The following is a 22,940-nucleotide window of genomic DNA, read 5'->3' as shown; positions in this document are numbered from 1 at the left end:
AATTAAGCTGGGTCTGGACTTTGTTGTAGCTTTAATTAGATTAAATTCACCTCTGGCTGCAAATGTTTTGGGGCCAGGATGGGACCACCAGTAAGATTCTAAAGATCCTTTTGTGCAAAGAATTTTGAAAAACTTATATTCACCACTATGAATTTGACACCTTCCTTCTGGTGAGATTGGAGTGATACTAACAAATACGGTTTTTTAATATTGTATAATGAAATATGTTAACATTTGGAAGGTCTGCATCACTCAGTGAACCAGTATTCCTAAAGACCAATGCTTGATGTTACAAAAATCTTGTATGGATACAAGATCCATTCAAAATGCAAGATAGACCAACAGAGTATGAAAAGCTCATTGATTTGGTTTCAGATTCTACAATACTAACTTTTAGACTATACTACATGTTGAGTTTTGGTGAAGGTCAAAGAATAATATCCACAGTTTCTCTGAAAGGGACTTTAATCAGTCCCTCCCCATCCCCCAGCCTTCAGTGTTCCCATGCAGTTGATGAAAGAGTTGATGGGTGGCTACAGATTCATTCTGTGCTGGGGCTTCTAAAATATCATACCTGCCCACATGCAGGTGTTAAAAGCTTGTCAGAAGTTTAGCTGGTAGTGCCTTAACCCCCGTCTATGACACATTCCTCCTCCTCCCAGGGGCCATCCTGGCTAAAAGTGAAGAGCTTGTCACTTCCTGGGATCATATTCATTCAGGTTTACTGTATGTCCTCGGCATTTTGTTAGGTTTGAAATAAGTATGATTTAGCAGCTTATTCAGCTTATTATTTTTTAAGGTAAAAGTGACAGTCTCTTGAAACTTTCTACTTGCTCAGAAGCAGAAGTCCAACAGAAACTTTTGAATGTTTTCTATCTGTTTTTTGCCTTTGATTTAACTACAAGATGGTGAATGCTGGAGCTTTAATAAAATAGAGAGGGTTCTATTTCATTACTTCTGAAAGTGGAGGGTAGGACTCCCCTTTGGGATCATGAGTTTTAGGAGTTCCAGAGGCCTGTCCAGTTCACTCTCGCTCTCCCTTGAGCACCGTCTAGAACCAAAAAAGGAAGCCACTGTATTTATATGGATGGAAACCACGCTGAAAGACTGGGGAGAATGTTAGGACAGAAACAGACAGTGTAAACAGAAAGTCCTTTCTCTGAGATCGCCAGTGAAGAGTAGAAGAAGGTAGACTGATGGCTGCTTGTAGATCACACCTTCAATCTCTGAGATGATTGGCTCTAATGGAGGATCAGGAAGGAGGGATTGAGCAGAAAACTGACTGCTTAAAAGGGTAGATTATATAGGTGCCCCCTTCATAGGTGGATTGAAGAGGAGGCAAATCCATCCCTTTCCAGATAACCTGTTTTAGTCCTCAGCATAGAGCATTGCAATACGATTATAATAACCATTTGGATACACTATATATCAGGGCTTTTCTTTTTAGTAACTTGGAGCACTTTTGACCTCACAACAAATACTGTACTCATGACTCGATTGTGTTAACTTTGCAACACAGAATCCTCTGGTGGAAAATGGCCAAATTTATGTTTTCTATATACTAACTCAAAGAACTGTAGGGCAGCAGTGAAATGGAATTGTTTGGGAAGGGAATGAATAGTAATAATAGTAGTAATGGTGGTGGTGGTAGTATATTTTTGGAGCCCTTCCTATGTGCCTGTACTTTCACTTGTGTTAGCTCTTTAATCCCCACAATAACCCTATGAAATAGGTACTATTATCATATCCCCATTTTACAGAAGAAGGAAGTTTAAGAATAATAAAGATAGAGAAGTTGGATGTAATAAAGGCCGCAGTAGCGTCTGTCTAGTCTCTCCTCATCCATTTGGTCTTTGTAGATATGATCCAACCCCAGCTGCCCTGGGAAGGATTAAGAACGGGACACAACACTCCATGAAGAATCACTCTGATTTTGTCCTTGGAAATACCCCCCAGAGCTCAGGGGGTTCCCCACCACATTTTATAATGACTCTCTGATCACATAGCTTCCTCATTCTGGCCAGCACTGCTTTGTACAGCTCATGGGAGCTCTTCTCTCATTTGTAGGATTTTTGGCATTTACAGCACCCTTCCAGCACTTACTGTGTGTCCCAACTACTTTGTCTGAGATTGAAAATTTATAGGCAAAGAAAATGTAGCCTTTGCCATCCTTGAATATCTATACATTCCATAACGTGTAGTGGAATAAGTGCCATGGAAGTGGGTAGATATTCTTTCTCACCAAGAAATAGTAAGATTGTCCCCAGAAAGCACCTCCTTCATGGCCTTACAGTGTTTCTCATTAGAAGCACCATTGGCATTTTGAGAAGCACATATTTTCCTAGCACAGGTCTGGCTTTTCCTTATATTTTTTGACATTGGGCACGCTTGACCTCTACCTATTAAATGTCAGTGATCCCCCAACCCCATTATTAGGACAATTGAAAGCACACCCACACACTTGCCAACACCCTGAAGAGGGCAAAGACGTCCTTGTACGTGGTCGCTCAGGTTTTGCTCAGATTGGGTGGAGGAAGCTGGGGAAATGGACTGCGGAATCATGCTCTTTGTACAGCTGTCACATTCCTCCATCTCATCCCTACCCTACCCTCTTGAGACATCACATCATTCTTGGGAAATCTTTTTTCTTTTTTTTTTTTTTTGGGCTGTGCTGCGCAGCTTGCAGGATCTTAGTTCCCCCACCAGGGACCAAACCCATGCCCCCTGCAGTGGAAGCATGGAGTCCTAACCACTGGACCACCAAGGAATTCCCCATTCTTGGGAAATCTTGACACTGAAAGCATATCTTTATGAAGAGGGCAACAGCCTGCTCAGGAGGTTTTGCTTTGCTAAAGACCCGTGCATTTTACAAATTTCCTTCGAGTTCCTTACAACCAACATCCATTTGATGGAACAGATATTAAACCAGAGGGAAAGATACAGCCCTTTAGTGTGTTTTGGCTAGAAGTTGGAGGGATAGGGCATGCTGCAGGAAGGGTAGTGATGGTGAGAAACATTTAGCCCTGCAGTGCCACAGTGTAATACAGAAAGTTAAGACAACGTTCTAATAAGAGGATGTGTGGTTTAGGAAAATTTGCTGTATTGTTGGCAATTAGCTGCATATTTAGTCAGGACAAGACACAGCATAGTTCACTTTGAATCTTTGAATTTGAATCAGTTGTTAAACATCCAGAGCATTCCCACAGCTAACTCTTTTGAGTCTGTCTGTCCTACTCTAGAAATAATAAAAAAGTGTAAAAAGTTATTTATAGGGAATGTATACAATATTATATTTTAGTGTTGAGCAAAGAATTACAAAAACTAAATTTTATAGAGAATACTTGAATCTCAAAAGCTTGGTGGGAGTAGAAAATGTATTACTAGTAAACTAGAATGAACTGAGGTTCAAGAAAATGGAACGGAATTTTAGATGGAAATGGAAACTCATAGCTGCCATAGAAAGGACTATGTCGATATATAATCTCAAGCAAAACCCAAGTAACAGTGCACCTGGTGTCCTCCATGTCAGTCATTACAACACTTGCATATTGCAAACCCCAAAGGCTTGTGCTTTTAACTGTGAGATACCGTGGCCTGAGTAACAGCCACTGGAATTCAAAGCAAGCAAGTTTCTCATGGCACTGACCACATTGCCTTAGACAGCTGAGCACTCCTGCACCCATCCAGTGTTGCACTGTAAAAATTCCTTCCTCTTTGCTAATAGCCTCCACTTGCTTAAGCAACTTCTTTTTGTGACTTGGAGACAGCACTTATGTTACTGATGAGATTAAAAACAGCTTTCACTACAAAAGCTTATGTTGTTGCAGTCTGTTCAGTGTGTGTGCAGTTGGATGAATAAACCTCCTCTATCCAAAGTCCCTCGTTTGATCTTCTCTTGCTCACTGTCCTGCCTCTTACACATCCACAGACCCCTGCTGAGACTCTCCCTGGTCACCTCCAAATAAGGGGGCCTACTTACAGACTCTGATTTCTGATTACAGCAAGAAGGCATTACAGTAAATGCCTGCTAGGAATATTTGTTATTAAAGCAGTTTTTAGAAAATAAAACCAACCTAGCTAGCCTGTGAGGTGAATTCTGATATAAGCTACATAGTTATATAAATCCTTAAATATCAAATCCCTAAGTCTGGATTGTTTCTTGTGGCTACAAACTTCTGTAACCAGCAAGCCAGGAATGGAAGCAGACTCACAATTGATGAATTTTCTAACCTTGGGCCCGGTTATCATAAATAATAGTTTCATTCTAGATTCAAATTCCTGCCTTAATTGGTATGGAAATCTCAAGGTTATTCATCCTGGCAGTTCCTGCTGTATTATCTGTCTCTTCCCTGTGTTCATGTGTTCATTGGATCAGCTCACTCCTGCCTGGAGCCTGCTTTTCATATACACCTGAATACCTTGCTCCATTGCCTCGCCTTCCACTCAGAGCTCACTCACTTCCCTTTGCTATCTGCTGTATCTTCAGTAAGCTTTTCTCTTCCCTCACTAAGGAGAACAGAGATCGTGGTTTCCTCTGGCCCCTCCCTTCTTAACCCCAGAAGTCCTATTTGACTCCCACTCGACACTTCACTTTGTGAATAATATTAACATTTTATTCACATAGTCGGGTATTTATTTACATGCGATCCTTGGTCTCCACATTTCCTCACATCTCTAGAAGCCCCTTGGGAAAAATCATGTCTAATAACACACACACTGAGAACAATTCAAGAGGGATCACGGAAGATCAAATGTCATACTAAAAAAAATTAATAAGCAAGCTCTGAGCTTTTTGGTACTGTTCTCCAGGAAGATTAGCTGGATGTGTGTAATTGTTCAGCTGAACTGTGGGAGCCAAACTGTGGGAGGAGGTGAGCAAGGGATGTGACACATCAGAGGTGAGATTATGTGAGTAGAAAACCTTTCATCCATGGACTTCAGAATATATTACACAGACTTTCCCTTAACTCTGTGTCTGGAAATCTCTTTGAGAGAGGTAGAGAAACCAAAGCAGAGACCCAAAATGACCAAGCTATGAGAGAGGGGTCCCCCCAGGCAAGAGAGGAGCATGGGCTTCTGGCCTCAGAAGACATCCCACTTTGCTCCCTCCCACAGGGCTCTGTTGAGGTTACAAGGACCCAGGCTGTTAACAACCAGGCAGCCATAGGTCAGGACTCAGGAAGGTTCTGTGTAAACTCACCCCAGTGTTGCATCTCTGCCACCTGAAATGACAATTAACACCAAAGTATATTTACAAAGGGAAGAATAACATGATGATTTAAATCACTATGAATATGTCTCTTGAATTAGGCACTGTTTTATTTCTCTAAGCACCATTCACCAAGGTTTTGGGATAAGGTTGTTCACTATGACGCTCTTTGTGTTTCTTCTATGTACAATTTTCTGGTCACTGTAACTCCAAAAGGAAAAAACCAAAAATACTAGGTAGTTAAAGAAGGTTCAGAGATCAATAGCCAAAATGTTAAGGAGATGGAAGGATTTCCAAATAAGACTGTTCTAAAAATAAATGGGGACCTTTTCAAAAAAACTGGTAAAATAATACATAATATAAAATTTACCATTTTTAAGTGTACAATTCAATGGCATTTCGTACGTTTACAGTGTTGTGCAACGGTCACCGCCATCTGTCTCCAAAACTTCTGTCATCATCCCAAGGTAAAACTCAATACCCATTAAACAATAGCTCCCCATTCCCCTGTCTCCCCAGCCCCAGACAACCACCATTCTACTTTCTGTCTCCATGAATTTGACTATTCTAGGACAAATCATACAATATTTGCCCTTGTCTGGCTGACTTATTTCACTTAGCATAATGTCTTCAATGTGTGTAGGCTAAATGTCAACCTGGCTGGGGACCCTGATGAGATGAATTCAGAATAAGGAAAAATGTATCTTCTCACACCAGTTATGTTATCCCATGATATGGGGACATAAGCTCAAATATAAACACTTATTTTTAAAATTTAGGTACTTCACTAATGGGTGGCTAAGAAAAACCAAGAATCTTGCACAATTCAACCCTATAATTTTGAAGTTGATGTTTAGATAAGATGATTGTTCCTCTGTTCTTACCTTAAAATAACCTACCATCCTTCATTTGAAGCTCTCTGGGCTCCTCTTGGAGGTCCTTTTGGCAATCACAGGGGAGTGAAATTGGTATTTTAATTATTTAACATTCAACAGATATTTTTGTGCGCTGAGCACATGCCAAGCCTTATGGCAAGTGCTAGGAATAGAATGGAGAGCAGAGCAGCCCGCCTTTGTCGTCATGGAACTGCGATTTAGTAGGCAAGTCAGATAATTTATCCCACAAACAGATTTGTAACTCCAAACTGCTTTCAGTTCTATAAAGGAAAAATAACTGAAATATTTCTCTCCTTACCTTCATTGTTCACACAACCATTCTAAGAAACCTGCTTTCTTTTCTCTTAAGGAGCCTCCAAACAGGTGGCTTTGCCTGGGAGGGAGAGGTAAAGAACAACGCGTATAGCAAGGCTACAGGGGTGGTCCCGCAGCACAGGTGCCACCCCACAGCAGGCAGCTACCAACTCCATTTTGCCCTGCAACAACTTGAACAGCAAAAACTTCAGTCCCGGCAGCTTCTGGACCAGAGTCGAGCCCGGCACCAGGTAATTCAAGATAAGGCTTTTCCATGTGCTAATATCTTCCTTCTGTTGGTTTAAAAAAAAAAAAATTTCTTTTTTTTTTTTTCTTTTTTTTTCATGAGAAATGTGGGGATAGTTTCTCAAAAGTTTACCAATGCCACCATGGCTTGAATGGTTCATGGGGAATCTACCCACGGGGAAGAAATGTTCTGAATCCATACATTGGCTTTGTGGGAAAGTCATCCCGAACCAACTTTGACATTCTTTCTTTCATTTGAATGAATGTTCCTCCACAAAAATCTCTTTTGTAGTACTTACCCTTTCTGTTGCCTGATCTTAGTTCAGTAATTTCCCAAAGGGTCTAATTCCCAGATACCTAAAAGCTAGCATTTAAAAAAATTTTTTCTAAATGTACTACTTCCTTGCCTTCATTGACTTGGTCTGTTTAAGCACACATTTTAATCCTTTATGGCCTATCAAGATTTTCAAGGAATAAATAACTTTCAAGTTCTTATAGGAAATGGTCTTAATCTAGGTCGTTGGTCTTCTGGTTTAACAGTTTGTACATAGAACAATGTATACAAAAATGTAACAATAGACACAAAAATTCTTGTTGTAGAGGAACTTACACTCTAGTGAAATATTAATTCCCTACTCACTGTCTATAAAATGACAAACTCCTGAATATATGTGTAAGAGAATTATATAAGTATATTGCACTAGCGAATCAGTATGGCCCCAATTACAGAGAAGGGATGACTTCACAAAAAAGTCAGGCCGTGAAGACTTAAATTTTTCCTGATGACTCAGGATTATCTTTAGAATCAGTTACCATGTTCTACATGTTCTGCCGGGCTGAATCCATACCGATTCTGTGAGCTTCCCTGATATTTGGTTGTGTGAAGAAATAGCTTTTATATCAGCTTGATCTCTTGTCATTTGCTCTTATAAAAATGTAGTGTGCATTAGTGTGTGCAAAGTTAATATTCACTCAAAGGCTAAGGTAATGTTCCCAGGGTTTTTTTTTTTCTTCTAAATAAAACAGTTATCATTATGCCCTCTCTCTTTGTTTTTTCAACTGCCGTCCAGGTCCAGAGAAATTTTTATTTTTTTCAGTGTCATTCATCACTTGATCATCTTATCTGTGATAGTATAGTCTGTATATTAATTCATTGGAATTGAGAAATCATAAGTGCAGGCATTTAAGGGTGTTTTTTTAAAAATATTTATTTATTTGGCTGTGCCAGGTCTTAGTTGTGGCATGCTGGATCTTTGTTGCAGCACGTGGGATCTTGTTCCAGGGATTGAACCCGGGCCCCCTGTATGGGGAGCGCGGAGTCTTAATCACTGTGCCACCAGAGAAATCCCCAGGCATTTGTGAAGTAGCTTTTTAGGTCATTTTTACTGGAGAAAAATCCAGACTTCTTATCTGTAAAGCATGGAATTTAGCATCATCACACTGCCCTCTGCCATGTAGAAATTACCTTATTTAAATAGTCTTTGGGATAGCAGAGGCATTTAGGCCAGTTTGCAAACAAAAAAAAAAAAAATTTTTTTTTTTTTGGCCGTGCTGCACGGCTTGTGGGGATCTTAGTTCCCTGACCAGGGATCAGCAGTGAAAGCATGGAGTCTCAACCACTGGTCCGCCAGGGAATTCCCAAGAGCTTTATTTGGGGTCTTAAGGATTCCAATTCAGGAGAAAGATTTGGGTAATACCAAAAGATTATTCCAAGGAAGAGAAAAAAGTCAGGGGCTTACAAAGGCAAAAGCCACAAGGTTGTTCAAGAATTATGATTGATCCTGATGCACGAAAGGAAATATTTATCCTTAAAGGATAGGCAGTTATGAGTTATTTTAGGGTAAGGGTCCAATAAATAAATAGGCTATCACAAGTTTTTTTTAGAGTGTAAGGGTCCACTAAGTATCTTGAGTTTCTGGAACATTGGGCAGATGTTCTGGATTCCTATGTTAAGACAAGAAGTGGTCGAAGTTCAAATTCCATCCCTGCTGAGATGTGCAAAAGTCACACTTCCTTAATGGCCTCCCAGCTCCATTTTAGAGAGCCCTCTTAGCAATAACAACTCCATTTTAATTTTTCTTCCGCAGTATATCTTACTTTTTTTTTCAATCTGTGTAAATTTCTTAAAACTTTTTAAACTTCTGAACCCCCTGCCATTTAGATTACTTAAGAATGCCAACTTAATCAGATGCTGGATAGTGGAAATATATATAGCCTTATTTCCCTTGTTTGAGTATAATCTGTGGCTCTAATGCATCTAGACAGTTGGTCCCTTTTAGTGCTTCCATACCTTGAAATGGTGTATGATTAAAGAAAAAAATTTAAAAGGAGGTGATTTGCAGAGTACTGAGGTTTTGAGGAAAGAGAGACAGTTTTGCTGATTTTCACTTTTAGAAACTGCTTCATTTATAAGTCCTTCTCATTCTTTTGATTAGCTTCCAGCAAGTCACATTCCTTTGAAAATTCAGAGTACTGCTATTCTTGTGTGGATTTTTTTTTTTTTTTACTGAGGATTATACTGATTGAGTTTCACTGAACTATGAAGTATATGGAAAATATGTTTTTTAGAATCTGTCAGAATGCCTGTTTTAGGGAGGAGTCAGCACTCCCAAGAAGGGAGTTATCTCGTGTCTTCTGGAGAGGGAACAGAAAAATCTTTTATCATAATTTTATATATGTTTATAACATCATTTTATTTTTTCCCCCATTCTTCTAATCCACAGTTGATTTAGGTCAAAATGAGTAAGCATGAAGTTTGGGACTATGGGGGAGAGTGAAAGAAACTAAATTCTATTAGCTTGAAGAGTTTATAACTAATAAAATAGCAAATAAGATAGTAAGTGTTCTAACATGAAGAATAGTACCTTAGAGCGCTTTATTTCAGAGGACATTAAGAAACACTCCATAGAAGGAGCAAAGCCCTATTAGATTTTTAAGCCTGTGTTTTTAGCTCGCCTTGTGACTGTGCTAGACCTGACCCTTATAATTACAACCAAATGATTGCTTGAAACATGGTTTGCCTTCTCAGGATGTCCTATATGTCTGTCCTTGGGTTAACCCCTTTAGATAGAGATGGTTTCTCTGATGAACTTCTTATGCTTTGGATTCTATTTTCTAAAGCGTAGGTAGCCATTGATATAACTAACAATTTGGTTAATTGCCTGTTTGAGAGCAGTGAGTAGAATTGAAATCTGATTTACCTAGTATTCATTCACAAGAGAGATGTGTTTATGGACCAGGACATTAAAAGAGGCCTTGTATTGTATTGTATTATATTATATTATATTATATTATATCATATCATATCATACATGGACAGACAGTGCCTTTCATAGTGATCTCCTAAAACTATTATTGGAAAAATAATCATGCAGCCTTTCTTGCATTACATGCAGAGGAAGTTCTCCATCCTTTCTGCACTTAGCCAGCTTTTTTTTTTAAATTAATTAATTTATTTTTTAGATAGCTTTTTGAAGGTATTAATTTCAAGGAGGAAAACTCTGATTCAGGATATGAGTTTGGAAATGGGCATCTCTAACCATTCATGCAGTGTAAGCTTTGATCCTCATTTCTGTCTAGCATTTCACTCATAAATCTAGGAATTTTCACGTACCAAATCACCCCTACAAAAGACTGGTCCTGTAGCATGGACCTGGGAGAGGAAAGTCACCTGGAGCCATTGGCAGAGGCTTCCAGGGCCAGAGGTACAAGGGAAATAGGTGTGATCCAGTCAATTTGCTAGAGAGCATGATAAACAGAATAAGACAAAATTGAAACTATGAGCTTTTACACACTGATGGGTAAAACTAGCAATTAAAAAAAAAGCATTCTAAATCAGAGCAAGGGTCAGCAAGCTTTTTCTGTAAATGGCCATATAGTAAATATTTTAGGCCTTGCAGGCTGTACGTAGGGTCTGTGGTAACTACTCGGTTTTACCATGGTAGAATGAAAACAACCATAGACAATATGTAAATGAATGAGTGTGGCTGTTTTCCAATAAAACTTTATTTACAAAAACAGATGGGGCTTCCCTGGTGGCGCAGTGGTTGAGAATCCGCCTGCCGATGCAGGGGTCACGGGTTCGTGCCCTGGTCCGGGAAGATCCCACATGCCGCGGAGCAACTAAGCCCGTGAGCCATGGCCGCTGGGCCTGCGCGTCCGGAGCCTGTGCTCCGCAACGGGAAAGGCCACAGCAGTGAGAGGCCCGCATACCACAAAAAAAAAAAAAAAAAAAAACAGATGGCAGGTTGGATTTGGCCTGCAAGCCGTAGTTTGCAGACCCTTGGCTTTGAGCAACAGAACCCCTTGGAGGGTCTCTTAAATCACCGATTGCTTCCCTGACCCCATTTCTGATTCAGTAGGTTTAGGATGGGCCTCAATTATTTCCAAGTTCCCAGATGATGCTAAGCCTTTTCTTCTGGGGCCCATACTTGGAGAACCATTAAGCTAGAGAGAAAGAGATTAGAAATGTCTCCTTTTTATTTGTCTTCTGTCTTTTGAAAGGGAGGCTGGATTTGTTAAAATTTAGTGTTGCCCTTATAAAATTTCAGGCAATCTTTTTTTTTTATAGGAACTTTGTTTCCATCTTTGTCACTTCGTCTACTACAGTTTCCTTATAAATAAGTTTTCCAAACTTGAAAACTTCCTGTTCATTCTTCTTATCAGGGTACATTCTGCTCAGTAACCACTGCTCCCAGGATTCAAGTTGTATGATGGATGAGAGATAAGTAATGGGACAGATTCCTCCCTCTTTGTTTTAGTAAGAATAGCCAACTCTTAATAAGCACTTACTGTGGTCCAAGCACTATTCCAGGTGCCTTACATATATTAATTCATTTAAAATGAGTTCCAGGATAGTTGAGGAAATTGCGGGATCTTGGTGTTCTAGGGATGGTACAGTGACTCTGTGTGTTGGTACATCTGAATGTGTCTTCTCTCCGGTTTCCCTCATTGCTTCCCACTTCCTTCTCAGACTGGCTTCCTGCCCCTGAAGGAGAAGGATAAAAAAATTTTCTGTCAGCTGAGTGGGGGGGACTTTTTTGGGCAGCAGTGACTGCTGGTGACATCAGCATGAGTAGCTCTCCCTGCTGGGGTCTGTGAGGAGGGCTACACCGGCTATGAGGCACGACTGACCTGATTCTAATTGCCAACACTGAGCTGATGTTATTCTTGGCCCAGGGCAGAGCGATTACTCAGTAGTTTCTGTTAAAGTGATCCTTTGTTAAACCTCTGCTCTCAACCCCCATCTCCTGCCCTCCCACTCTCTTCTCTACCTACTCCAGACTGAAAAAAGCCCCAAAAGCAGAAAAATTAAGGATATTTTGATGGCCAACGAAGAACTCCTGAAATTTCTTTTAACAACAAAGGGGGAGAGAGGGGATTTTACGTACATCTTAATTTTTCACTGGTTTCCAAAGACCTTCAATTTTTAGTAGACTTAATTTTCAACACGGTAAGGTAACTCAAGGTGGGAAAAAAAAAGAGCATCCTCAGTTCTTCTAATCCTTCCAATCTGTCTGTGCTTTACTTCCTCCATCCCAAGATGGCCAGTTTCACCAGACTAACCTAGATTCGGTGAGGGGCAACAGAGACTAATGTCCCCAGACAAGCAGGGCAGGGGGGGCAGCTCAGTGTTCACCTGAAGGGGCCTTTCAGTACAATAGCAACATCTTGAGGGCCAAGTGTAATGAGAGAGGTGTGTGTGTGTGTGTGTGTGTGTGTGTGTGTGTGTGTGTGTGTGTGTGCGTGCGCGCGCGTGTGCCAGCGCAGTCTCGCAGGTGTGGAAAGGATTCCCGTATAAAACCAGCCAAGTCTTGTTATTCTGCTCCTAAAAGTTCATTGCATGTGTCTAAAAATATTCTGCCTCACCTGCAGCAGTGAATACTGTTTCTCCAGGCCTTCAGCTGCTGTGTGTTTGTGTTGCAGGGGAGGGGAAAGAAAGAGAAATTCAGCAGGCGCCGGGCTTTTCCAGGCAGCCAGCAACAACACGCTAGCCCCTCAGCGCAGCACAGGGAGAGCAGGCAAGCAGACTGGCTCTGCAGGGGGAGTCTTTTCACGTCTTTCCAGCGAAAGTACCTGGGAAGAAGGTTGGCTGGGGTAGGGGGTGCGGGGGGTGGGCACGACCTCAGGCGTAGCTCCTGGAGCAGGTTGACTTGAACGTCCTAACGTACTGCTGCTCTGTTTTTTTGTTTTCATTTGGTTTGGGGGTCTTTTGTTCAATTTTATATTTCCTTCTGACCTGTATCAGAAATTCATATAACACTTAGTTTATAGCTTGTTTATGATTATGATTTTCTTAGAACCATTAGATTTAGCAGATTTTGCCAAGCCAAACTCTTCTCTTCTTACCTAATGAAAAGACATTGAAAATATGTGAAATGATACATGTAAAACTACATTCAGCTGTTCAGAAATAGGCACTGTGGACAGGCTCTGCAGTCAGATAATCCTGTTTAAACCTGAGCCCATAACCTGCGGCAGGTTATCTGAACTTCCTTGAACCTTGGTTCCTTTATCTCTAATATGATGATGATAATGTATATCTGTGGGTTTTCATGAGGATTATATTCCTCAGGGTGTTACCATGTGCCAAGCACTGAACCTGGAGTGATATTTGTGTTATCACAGTGAATCTTCACAGCTGTCCTCTTATTAGCCCCATTTTCCAGATATAAAAACCGAGCATCACTTATGTGACTTTCCCAAGCTCACAAAAGTAATAAATGGAAGAGCTGGTGTTTTTGAATCCAGGGGTGTCAGCCTCCAGCATCCTAGCTCTTGGCTATCGTGCTCTATATTACCTCTCTGACAATATTCAGTCATTCAATAACTAATCGTTATATGTATTATTACATACACTTTATTTTTATTTATTATTATTATTATTATTTTATTTATGTATTTATTTAGTTTTGGCTGCGTTGGGTCTTCCTTGCTGCGTGCGTGCTTTCTCTAGTTGTGGTGAGCGGGGGCTACTCTTCGTTGTCGCGCGCGGGCCTCTCATTGCGGTGGCTTTTCTTGTTGCGGAGCACGGGCTCTAGGCACGTCGTGGGCTTCAGTAGCTGTGGCTCGCGGGCTCTAGAGCGCCGGCTCAGTAGTTGTGGCTCACGGGCTTCGTTGCTCCGCGGCATGTGGGAACTTCCCGGACCAGGGCTTGAACCCTTGTCCCCTGCACCGGCAGGCAGATTCTTAACCACTGTGCCACCAGGGAAGCCCTACACACATTTTAAATTGCAATCCATGCGTTCGACAAGTACATCAACAAGTACATATTGACACGTATAAAACTGTATTTGAAAAGTTAATCTCAGGTATCTTAACTAGTGTCCTCCTAGTCAGATACACTGTTGCAAAAGAAAAGGTTTACTAAAGCTTTATCCCAGTTACCTCAAATTCTTAAAGAGATGTCTTAATAAGGTCTTCCAGGGCTTAAAACTCTCAGAAATGCCCATACTCTACGCTCCCTTGTGCTTTTATTATTTAGGAGCAATGTCAGGGACCACTGAGTCTCGCAGAATCCTGAAATATGTTCTAGAAGTTTGGAGATTCAGAGCATGTGTGTGGGTTGTTATTGATAACATAGGAATTACCTCTTCAATGATCACTTCCTCCTTTCAACCCTGTTGTTGTCATTGGTCATACTGTTTTAATTTTGTTTCTATGATTGTGTTTTTTGAGAATACTGTCAGGAAACACAACAGGTGTCTACCAGTGTGAATACCACAGATTGACACTTTTGCATGATTAATATTATGCTTGCTTTTTCAATACAATAGAAATCTGATTTTTTTTTGAAATTTATTTTTGGCTGCATCGGATCTTAGTTGCAGAGTGTGGGCTTCTCTCTAGTTGTGGCGCGCAGGCCCTAGAGCGCATGGTCTCAGTAGTTTGGGCACGCGGGCCTAGTTGCACCGCAGTATGTGGGATCTTAGTTCCCCAACCAGGGATCGAACCCTGCATTGGAAGGCGGATTCTTAACCACTGGACCACCAGGGAAGTCCCCAGAAATCTGATTCTTAATGCATTATTTCAATATAGACATCAGTTCGTTATGCTGATTCCTTACTACTAGTAATAGAAGTCCCCTGGTTACCACCAGGGTGTTTTCTAAGCTGTTGCTAGAGTAGTGTCTCTCTGGAATCTTGGAGGGAGGAAGGTGAAGGCAGTGAATTGGGTGTACAGTGAGTGCCTCTTGTATGCTAGATATAGTATTATATCCATTCCACTGATGAGGAAACTGATGCTCAGAAAGTTTAAGTAACTTACACAAGGTTGCCCAGCTGGCTCATTGCAGTTGTAATAGCTAAGCCAGGTCAGAGGCTTCCAAAGCCCTATTCCCCTCTACCTCCCTCCCCCTTGAGTAAGTGACTCTTCATTTTCTTCTTGTTTTATACATTTATCATCAGTCAGATAAGACATTCCAATTTTATTGTTGCTGCTGCTGTACACCCATACACACAAATATAAAAGAAAAGGTCAACACAATGAACCAAAATTCAGAACTCCACTTGGTTGTAGGTTTGTTAAGAGGCAGCTCTTCACCTACCAGCTGCTTGGGATCGACCTTGTTTGTTGTATATCCTTACAATGTGGTTTTGCTACAGCTGCCTGGTCACCAGTTTCATTCCCTCCCCTCACTCTGTGACCTGTGGCTTTTTTCTGTTTGTCTGTGGGCATATGAGGGACTCACAGCAGTAACTTTGCATGAGATGATGAAAGACCTCATCTTTAAATATAAAGAACCCCACCCGTCTGCAATGGATGCAGCCACAGGAAAAAACTTAACAGGTATATATGACAGCAAAGTCTGCGTAAGATGAACAATAGGTCAGTATGTGATATTCTGAGCCAAGTAAAACAAACTAAACATTTGAAGACAAAGACACATTAGATATTTATAAACTCTGAATTTAAAGTTGTAAAGAACTCAGAGATTGCCTTGTCTAATTATTTCATTTTACTCATCAGACGATGTAAGACACAAACATTATTAGGAGAACAAGGGCCTTACTAAAACTACTAGTAAGTAAAAGATAAAAGAGACAATTGAAATGAGGCTATGAGTTATTTATTTTTTTAACCAATTGAACTCTCAATCTGGGGTCATTGCTGATCTGTTGAAGTTACCTTTATTTATATATTATACACACACAGACTCACACATGCATACACTTACACATGTTAACTTTCAAAATAAGTAACGAAGATTTGCTTACACACAAATTTTTTTCAACCTTTTCTTCCTGGAGTAAAGTGAGTGAAATCTCTGTCTTTTAAATGTGTCTGGTGAAAATTGGACACATTGCTAGTTTTGCTTTAGTTTGCTTTAGAAGGGAGATTTGATTTCAGTGTATTTGCTTTAAAAAGGGAGTCAGCATAGCATAAATGAGGAAGGCCGTGTAATACAGTAGGGCTGTGAAATCAGACTCCTCCGATGACTTGGATCTCACTTACTACTTGGTAGCTTTGCCATCATGGACAAATTACGGAACCTTTTCGTGCTCTGGTTGCTTCTTCTGTGTATGGAGGTGATGATGGGACCCACCTCAAATGATTGGGTGTAAAGCACTTAGAGCAATGCTGACCATGATAAGAGCTCAATAAAAATTCGTTTCTCTTATTATTATGTATTACTTTTTTTTCCATTGTGGTAAAAAACACATAACATAAATTTACCCTCTTAACAATTTTTGTGAATTGTACAGTATTGTTAACTATATGCACATTGTTGTACAACAGATTACTAAAACTTTTACATCTTGCATGACTGAGTCTCTGTATGCATTGAACAGCTCCGTTTCCCCCTCCCCTCAGCCCCTGGCGTCCACCACTCTATTTTGTGTTTCTATGAGTTTGATTGCTTTAGATACCTCATATCAGTGGAATCATGTTGTATTTGTTTTTTAGTGACTGGTTTATTTCACTTAGCATAGTGTCCTGAAGTTTCATCCATTGTAACTTATGGCAGGATTTCTTTCTTTTTGAAGGCTGAACGATGCTCTATCACATGTATATACATTTTCTTTATCCATTCATCAGTTGATGGACGTTTAGATTGCTTCCACATCTTAGCTATTGCACATTAACGCTGCAGTGAACATGAGTATGCATGTTACGTATTACTTTTAACCTTAAACATACATAGCATTATAATTTCAACTTGGGGTTTTAGTTAAACCCCCTGTGCCAGAAGCAGAAATTGGTTTAAATGATATTAAAGAAGGTGGTTTAGGAGAAGTTCAAGGCTCGTAAAATATTAATTAGCTACACTTTTTAAACTAATATTTACTTGTTTGGACAACTGAAAATTATAGCAAATTAATTTGTTTACAATTGCTAGAGAGAGATGTGAGGAGAAATAATGATTAATAGTACCATGGTAAAACGATTGAAAGAATATGTTTGTCCAAAGGCATAAATGTCTTATAAACATTAAAGAAAAGAGAAACAGCATTAGCATCAAATTATGAGCCAGCTTTCCATGGGACATGTAGTATTTCCTTATAATAATCAAAGAAAGGTAAGGGAATTATTCCCCCAAACATACTGACAGAAATGTATTTGGTACAGCCTTTACAGAGGGCAATTTGAGAATATGTATTAAAAAGACAAAGAAGAAGCAGCCTTCTGATCTAGCTCTTCTACTTCAAGGAAATTATTTTAAGGAAATGATCTGGCATATGTCAAAAGATATTTAAAAAAACCATGTTTATCACAACAGTATTCTTTTTTTAATAATTTTAATTTATTTATTTTATTTATTTATTTTAATTATTTTTGGCTGTGTTGGGTCTTCGTTTCTGTGCGAGGGCTTTCTCCAGTTGTGGAGAGCGGGGGCCACTCTTCATTGCCGTGCGTGGGCCTCTCACTGTCGCGGCCTCTCTTGTTGTGGACCACAGGCTCCAGACGCACAGGCTCAGTAGTTTTGGCTCATGGGCCTAGTTGCTCCGTGGCATGTGGGATCTTCCCAGACCAGGGCCCGAACCCGTGTCCCCTGCATTAGCAGGCAGATTCTCAACCACTGCGCCACCAGGGAAGCCCACAACAGTATTCTTAAATAGCAAAAGAAACTGGTGACAGCCTAGTATGTGTGGTTTCAAAATGGAAGTATAAGATTTTAGGGGGCCTACTTTTTTCCCACTTAAAAATGTTTTAGGAACTTATTTCCTTAACTGCAAATATAGATCTACTGTGTCAGTTTATAGTATTCTACTATTGGTGATTGGTTAAGTAAATTATAATAAACCGTGATAGAAAATACACAACCATTAAAAACAATCATCTAGATCTACCCTTATATATATGAAAAAATGCTCAAGATAGATATTTGAATGAAAAAAAAGTCTCCAAAACATCAGATATCATATACCATTTTTGTAAGCCCATGGAAATGCATGTATATACAAAGAAAATAAGTGACTATAAACAGAAAAAAGTCTAAATGTTACCAGAGCTTATCTCTGAGAGTAGAATTGGAAATGACTTTTAAAACTGTTTCCCTTTTTCTAATGAACGTGTTTCAAAAAAACAAAAGAAATCCTTGGTCTGCCAAGTATTGCTGGGCATTGTGGGAGAAAGAAATAGAAAGCAAAGCAGAGTCTACAGTCATAGGAGTGTAAATTTTCCATCAGACTATGAGCCTCTACCAATGTATGACTATTAATCGGCTCTGTTGTTAGATTGGGGGCTGGGGCTGTAATGAGGGAATGTCATCCATGTGATGTCTTAGGGCTAGTTTCACTGGGTTTTCTGATCATGGGCTGCAGCCCTGGTCTTAGCCAGCTACTTGGACTTCTTTGGTTGTAACACACACCTAACCCAAGATCTGTTCGAGTGTCTCAATGCTATTGAAAACCCAACTCAGAGACACTGCTGGTATCTTTGGTTTGCTTACATGCAGGAGTCTGAGGCATGTAAGTATATTTGAATATCTGTTTTTAATGTCCTGCATTGTTTCTCAGATGTTAGAAGGTACAGTTGATTTAGGGGCTGCCTGAAGCACACTGTTTTCAGTTGGTTGGCGAATAATAGTTTCTTCTAAATTGTTCTGTCTAGGTAAGCACCTGTATTCACATCCTTTAGAATAGGTGATTTGCACTAGTAACAGCCCTCTTTCCTAGTTGCTATAGGAGAAGTATCTTCTTAATTGGTTTTAGAAGTGGAAGGGAATGCCAGAGGACTTCCAATCTCTTTGGCATCTCAAAGTCCTGTCTCACGTGCTTGTGTCATCAGTCTCTCTCTGTATGAACGGGAGCATCTCCAGGGTTTCTGCCCCATCCCTGTCGAGGTCCTAGCATTGCCCAGTGCCTTATTGCAGTACCAGAAGTTGTATTCTTTCTCTTGCTCAGCTTTCAATCTTGTTCCAGCTGACAAACATTGTGAATGGAAGACAGCCAAGAACTGCATGCAGGGTGGGACAAAGGCCTTTTGGAAGCTTGCTTTTGCCAAAATAGAAACAGCTACCCTCACCGTCACCCTGGCCCCAAGGTTTTTACAGCATCGTATGGTTGCACAAAAGACGAAATGTGTTCTTTGCATTGAATAGCTCTCGGCCTGGGTGTAGAAGGATGAGTGCTTAGCATCTTACCTGCTCAGGAAGATATACCATCCCAGTACTTGAGCTGCCAGAACTAGAAGTCACTTTGTATGCTACGTAATGAGAACTTTATCCAAGTTACAATAAAAATCTCATATGGGGAGAATAATGCCCCAAATGTTTGCTCTTCTGATATCAGAGTAAAAGGGGTACAAATAGACACTAACCCCACTCAAATAGAGATTAACATTTACCTGCTTCATCCCCCTTAATTTTCAAAAAAATGAATTAGAGAGTTATTGATATTTCACTGCAGGGAGGCATCCAGCTCTACTCCATCACCAAGAAGCCTGAGTAAACGCTAAAAGGGGTGTTTCTCTGGAAGGAATTAAAACACACACACACACACACACACACACACACACACACACACACACACTCCCAGTAAAACACACACACACACACTCCCAGAATTTAATCTCTGAACAGTGTTATCTTTCTAGTAAGAGAGCTCAGATCTTGCTTCCCTGTGACCTTCCAAGTTTCAGTCTGTGTTCTGTCTATCAGAAATTCCTCCTTCCCACCCACGAGTACCCTTCTGTTGTGGGAGAAGGAGGGCCTTTCCAGTCTTATGTCTGTGGCCGAGCCAATGCTCAAACTGTGGTTTTCTCTGAGTCTCCTTGCTGAAGCATTGCTGTTTCCCACACCCAATAAAGAAGCAAAGGGCTTGTAATTGTTGACCAGGTCTTATACAGCTGGTGCTTGTACAGCTCTCACATTCCCAGGACGTTGACTGATGACGGTGCAGCCCCCATCCCTGGGTTAACCCACAAGTGCAGAGTGCTAATACTGTATGTCCAAACCTCACATTTCTTAGAAATTATATGGAGAGAACTTTATATAATTCTTCTGCTTTTTTTTCTTTTCTTTTTTTTTTTTTCTTTTTTTTTTTGCAGTACGCGGGCCTCTCACTGTTGTGGCCTCTCCCGTTGCGGAGCATAGGCTCCGGACGCACAGGCTCAGCGGCCATGGCTCACGGGCACGAACCCGTGTCCCCTGCATCGGCAGGCGGACTCTCAACCACTGCGCCACCAGGGAAGCCCTTCTGCTTATTTTTGAATGAATATCAGGACAAAACAGTTCACACAATCTGTCGTTGGTAGAGTTGTAGGATTAGGGCCAATACAGGCTACGGGCTGTACCTGGGGAGGCTGATTTCTGCCAGTAGGTCTAAAAACGTCTGTTTATATGTCTGCCTTTAACATTACCTGAGTACTTTCCTGGTTTGTTTCTTAATCAGATTTGATTACTTTAATCTCATTCCATTTAGTCTTGGCTTTGGTGAAACACCTGGGGACTTGTCTACATTACTGACTTTTGGGAATTTTGGATGGCATAGAATTGTGATAATTTCATTTACCCATTCAGTATATGTGCATATGATCACCAAACAACAAATGAGAAACTGGAAGCTTTTTACTGTATTTGGAAAAAGTATCTGCTTTTTTGAGATGCAGCACATGTTACATTGAGGCTGAAACAAGCTTGACTCTTTGGTAGATTGAGAATTATATCTCAGCTCAGTTAGGGTTCCACTTGGCTGCATGTAATAGGGCACCCCCCACACACCCATGGCTTAAACAAGTTAGAGGTTTATTTTCTTTCCCCAGTATAACCAGAAGTCTAGAGCTAGGTGCTCCTAAAGTCCATGGTGCTATCAGGAACCCGTGGTCCTCCTGTCTTTCTCCTCTGCGGTCCTTAACAAGTCACTTCCACCCTATGCCTGTCCACCCTTAGGTAGATATCCATGTTCTGGGTGAGGAGAAGAAGAGCAGTAAAGGGCAAAAGTTGTGCACCAACCAACCCAGTCTGCCCCCTTTAAAGAGCTTTCCCAGAACCTGTACCTGGAAACTTCTGTTTACAACTCAGAACTCGGTCACATGGTTATCTCAAGGTACAGGAGAGATTGGGAAATGTAATTTTTAAGTTGGGCACACATTATTACCCAAACAAAATCAGGGCAGTTTTATTGGGAAGAAAGGAAGAATTATTAGTACCCAAGCAAGTGAGTCTCCTAAGCAATACATTCTTCTAATTTATTTTATTTTGTGTTTTGAGGTAAAGACTGATCTTATTACTTATGGAACATTGGTGTCTAAGGTCCTGCCACAAAATTTGCATCTAGGAAGGTGAATTTATTTTTGTTTGGGATCTATAGAAGGGCTTACTTACATTTTGTGGCTGAGTATAAGTTGAACACATACCCCACTAGGCACTATTCATCAAACTCCAGAGAATGGTCCTATTACAAGATACATCTGTATGTAAACACAAACTTGCCTATTTTCTTGTATAGGAATTTAACTGTTGCTTAAAAAAAATCTATAGTTGGTATAATGTGTGTTGGGTTTTTTTTTCCCATTCATGTTGTAAATGCTTATTAAGCACCTTTTATGCACAAGGCATTCTACTAGGCACTGTTAGTGAAACAAAAATTAATCAGATATAAATCCAGACATTTCCAGTATGAATTGTCCAGAAGCAGAAAAAAGTACATATATAAGTGCCTGTAATACAAGGTAGAATGTGCTAAATGTGATAAGACACATACAAATACATTTTTATATGCATTTAGAAGAGGGAAAGATCATTTCTGCCAAAGAGAATTGAGTAAATATGATCTGGGGAACCTACACATATGTTTTCATTTTAAGAGTCTGTTTTTGCAGCTAGTGAGCATCATTATAAGACTAGAAAACTATGTTGAAAAATGTAGAACCAACTACCATTCACAAGTCATTACAGATAAGCAGACTTACATATCAGCCCATCCTTTGGTTCCTCAGTAAAAGGCAGTAGTTTGGGACGGAAGGGAGCATTTCAGTTTCTACTGTGTGCCTGCCACTTTGATTTATTTCAAGAAACCTTTACTGAGTGCCTGGGCTACATTTACTTATGTGATCTTCATTTAATCCCCAACAATCCAGCCAAGTGATTATAATTGTTTTATGAGGAAGCTAAAGCTCAGAGAGGTTAAGTAACTTGAAAAGGTCACCCAGTTTATAAGTGACAGAGCCTACATTTGAGCCCAAGCACATTGGATTGCAGAGCCATGCTCCTTTCCACTTACCTGAGTGTCTACTTTTCGCTGATGACCTAATCTGGTTTTGTAGCCATAGTAAGTGTTGAACAGTCACTTCCTTCTTCAACCCAGTCTAATGGCACGTCGTAGAACCAGCTGCTTGAAACTTGGGCTTCATTTGGATACTTTGCTTTGTACTCAGAAAGTTAATCTGTTACCCACTCAAATCTTATTAGAACTTGACTTCCTTTTGACTTTTCAATAATTTATTTTTGTAATAAATAACTATGTATAGATGGTACAAAATTCAAAAAGGTACAAATGATACATAGTAAATAATTAATTTCCCTCTCCCCCTGACCCCTACCTAGCTAACAGTTCTTTTCCGTGGAGGATGCCAGTTTTTTTTTTAAAGCCTTTCAAAATTGTTCTGTGCAGATACCAACATTGTATATATGTTTGTGTGTGTGTGTATTGGTATGTAAATGTATGTTTGTATGTATCCTTTTTTCTTTTTTACTCAAGTAGAAGCTTACTATACTCACTGTTCTGATCTTGCTCTTTTTATTCATCTTTTTATTTGTATTTAGATGTCCCAGGAAGATTTTTTAACAAAAGAAAAACCCAATGAATTTGAAATACGGTTGTCACCAGGGCAACATGTATTGAATAGATGTT

The 22,940-nt window shown here is 40.1% G+C and overlaps 1 protein-coding gene across 20 annotated transcripts in view; it reads left to right on the top strand.

The window, feature by feature from the left end:
* TTLL5 (tubulin tyrosine ligase like 5) overlaps window positions 1–22,940 on the top strand; it is a 318,155-nt gene that overhangs the window by 208,444 nt on the left and 86,771 nt on the right. For 10 of the 20 annotated variants that reach the window (XM_067028048.1, XM_067028037.1, XM_067028054.1 and 7 more), the window contains 2 exons: window positions 5,623–5,676; window positions 6,455–6,650. In XM_067028048.1, the coding sequence (XP_066884149.1) occupies window positions 5,623–5,676; window positions 6,455–6,650 (250 nt within the window). The remainder of the gene's footprint in view (window positions 1–5,622; window positions 5,677–6,454; window positions 6,651–22,940) is intronic. The other 10 variants (XM_067028041.1, XM_067028055.1, XM_067028044.1 and 7 more) reach the window with 1 other exon arrangement.

This window comes from Kogia breviceps, chromosome 3 (assembly GCF_026419965.1).
Source record: "Kogia breviceps isolate mKogBre1 chromosome 3, mKogBre1 haplotype 1, whole genome shotgun sequence".
NCBI classification, from domain to species: Eukaryota; Metazoa; Chordata; class Mammalia; order Artiodactyla; family Physeteridae; genus Kogia; species Kogia breviceps.
Note: the sequence above shows the minus strand (reverse complement) of the source record. Positions and strands in the feature narration are given on the sequence as shown.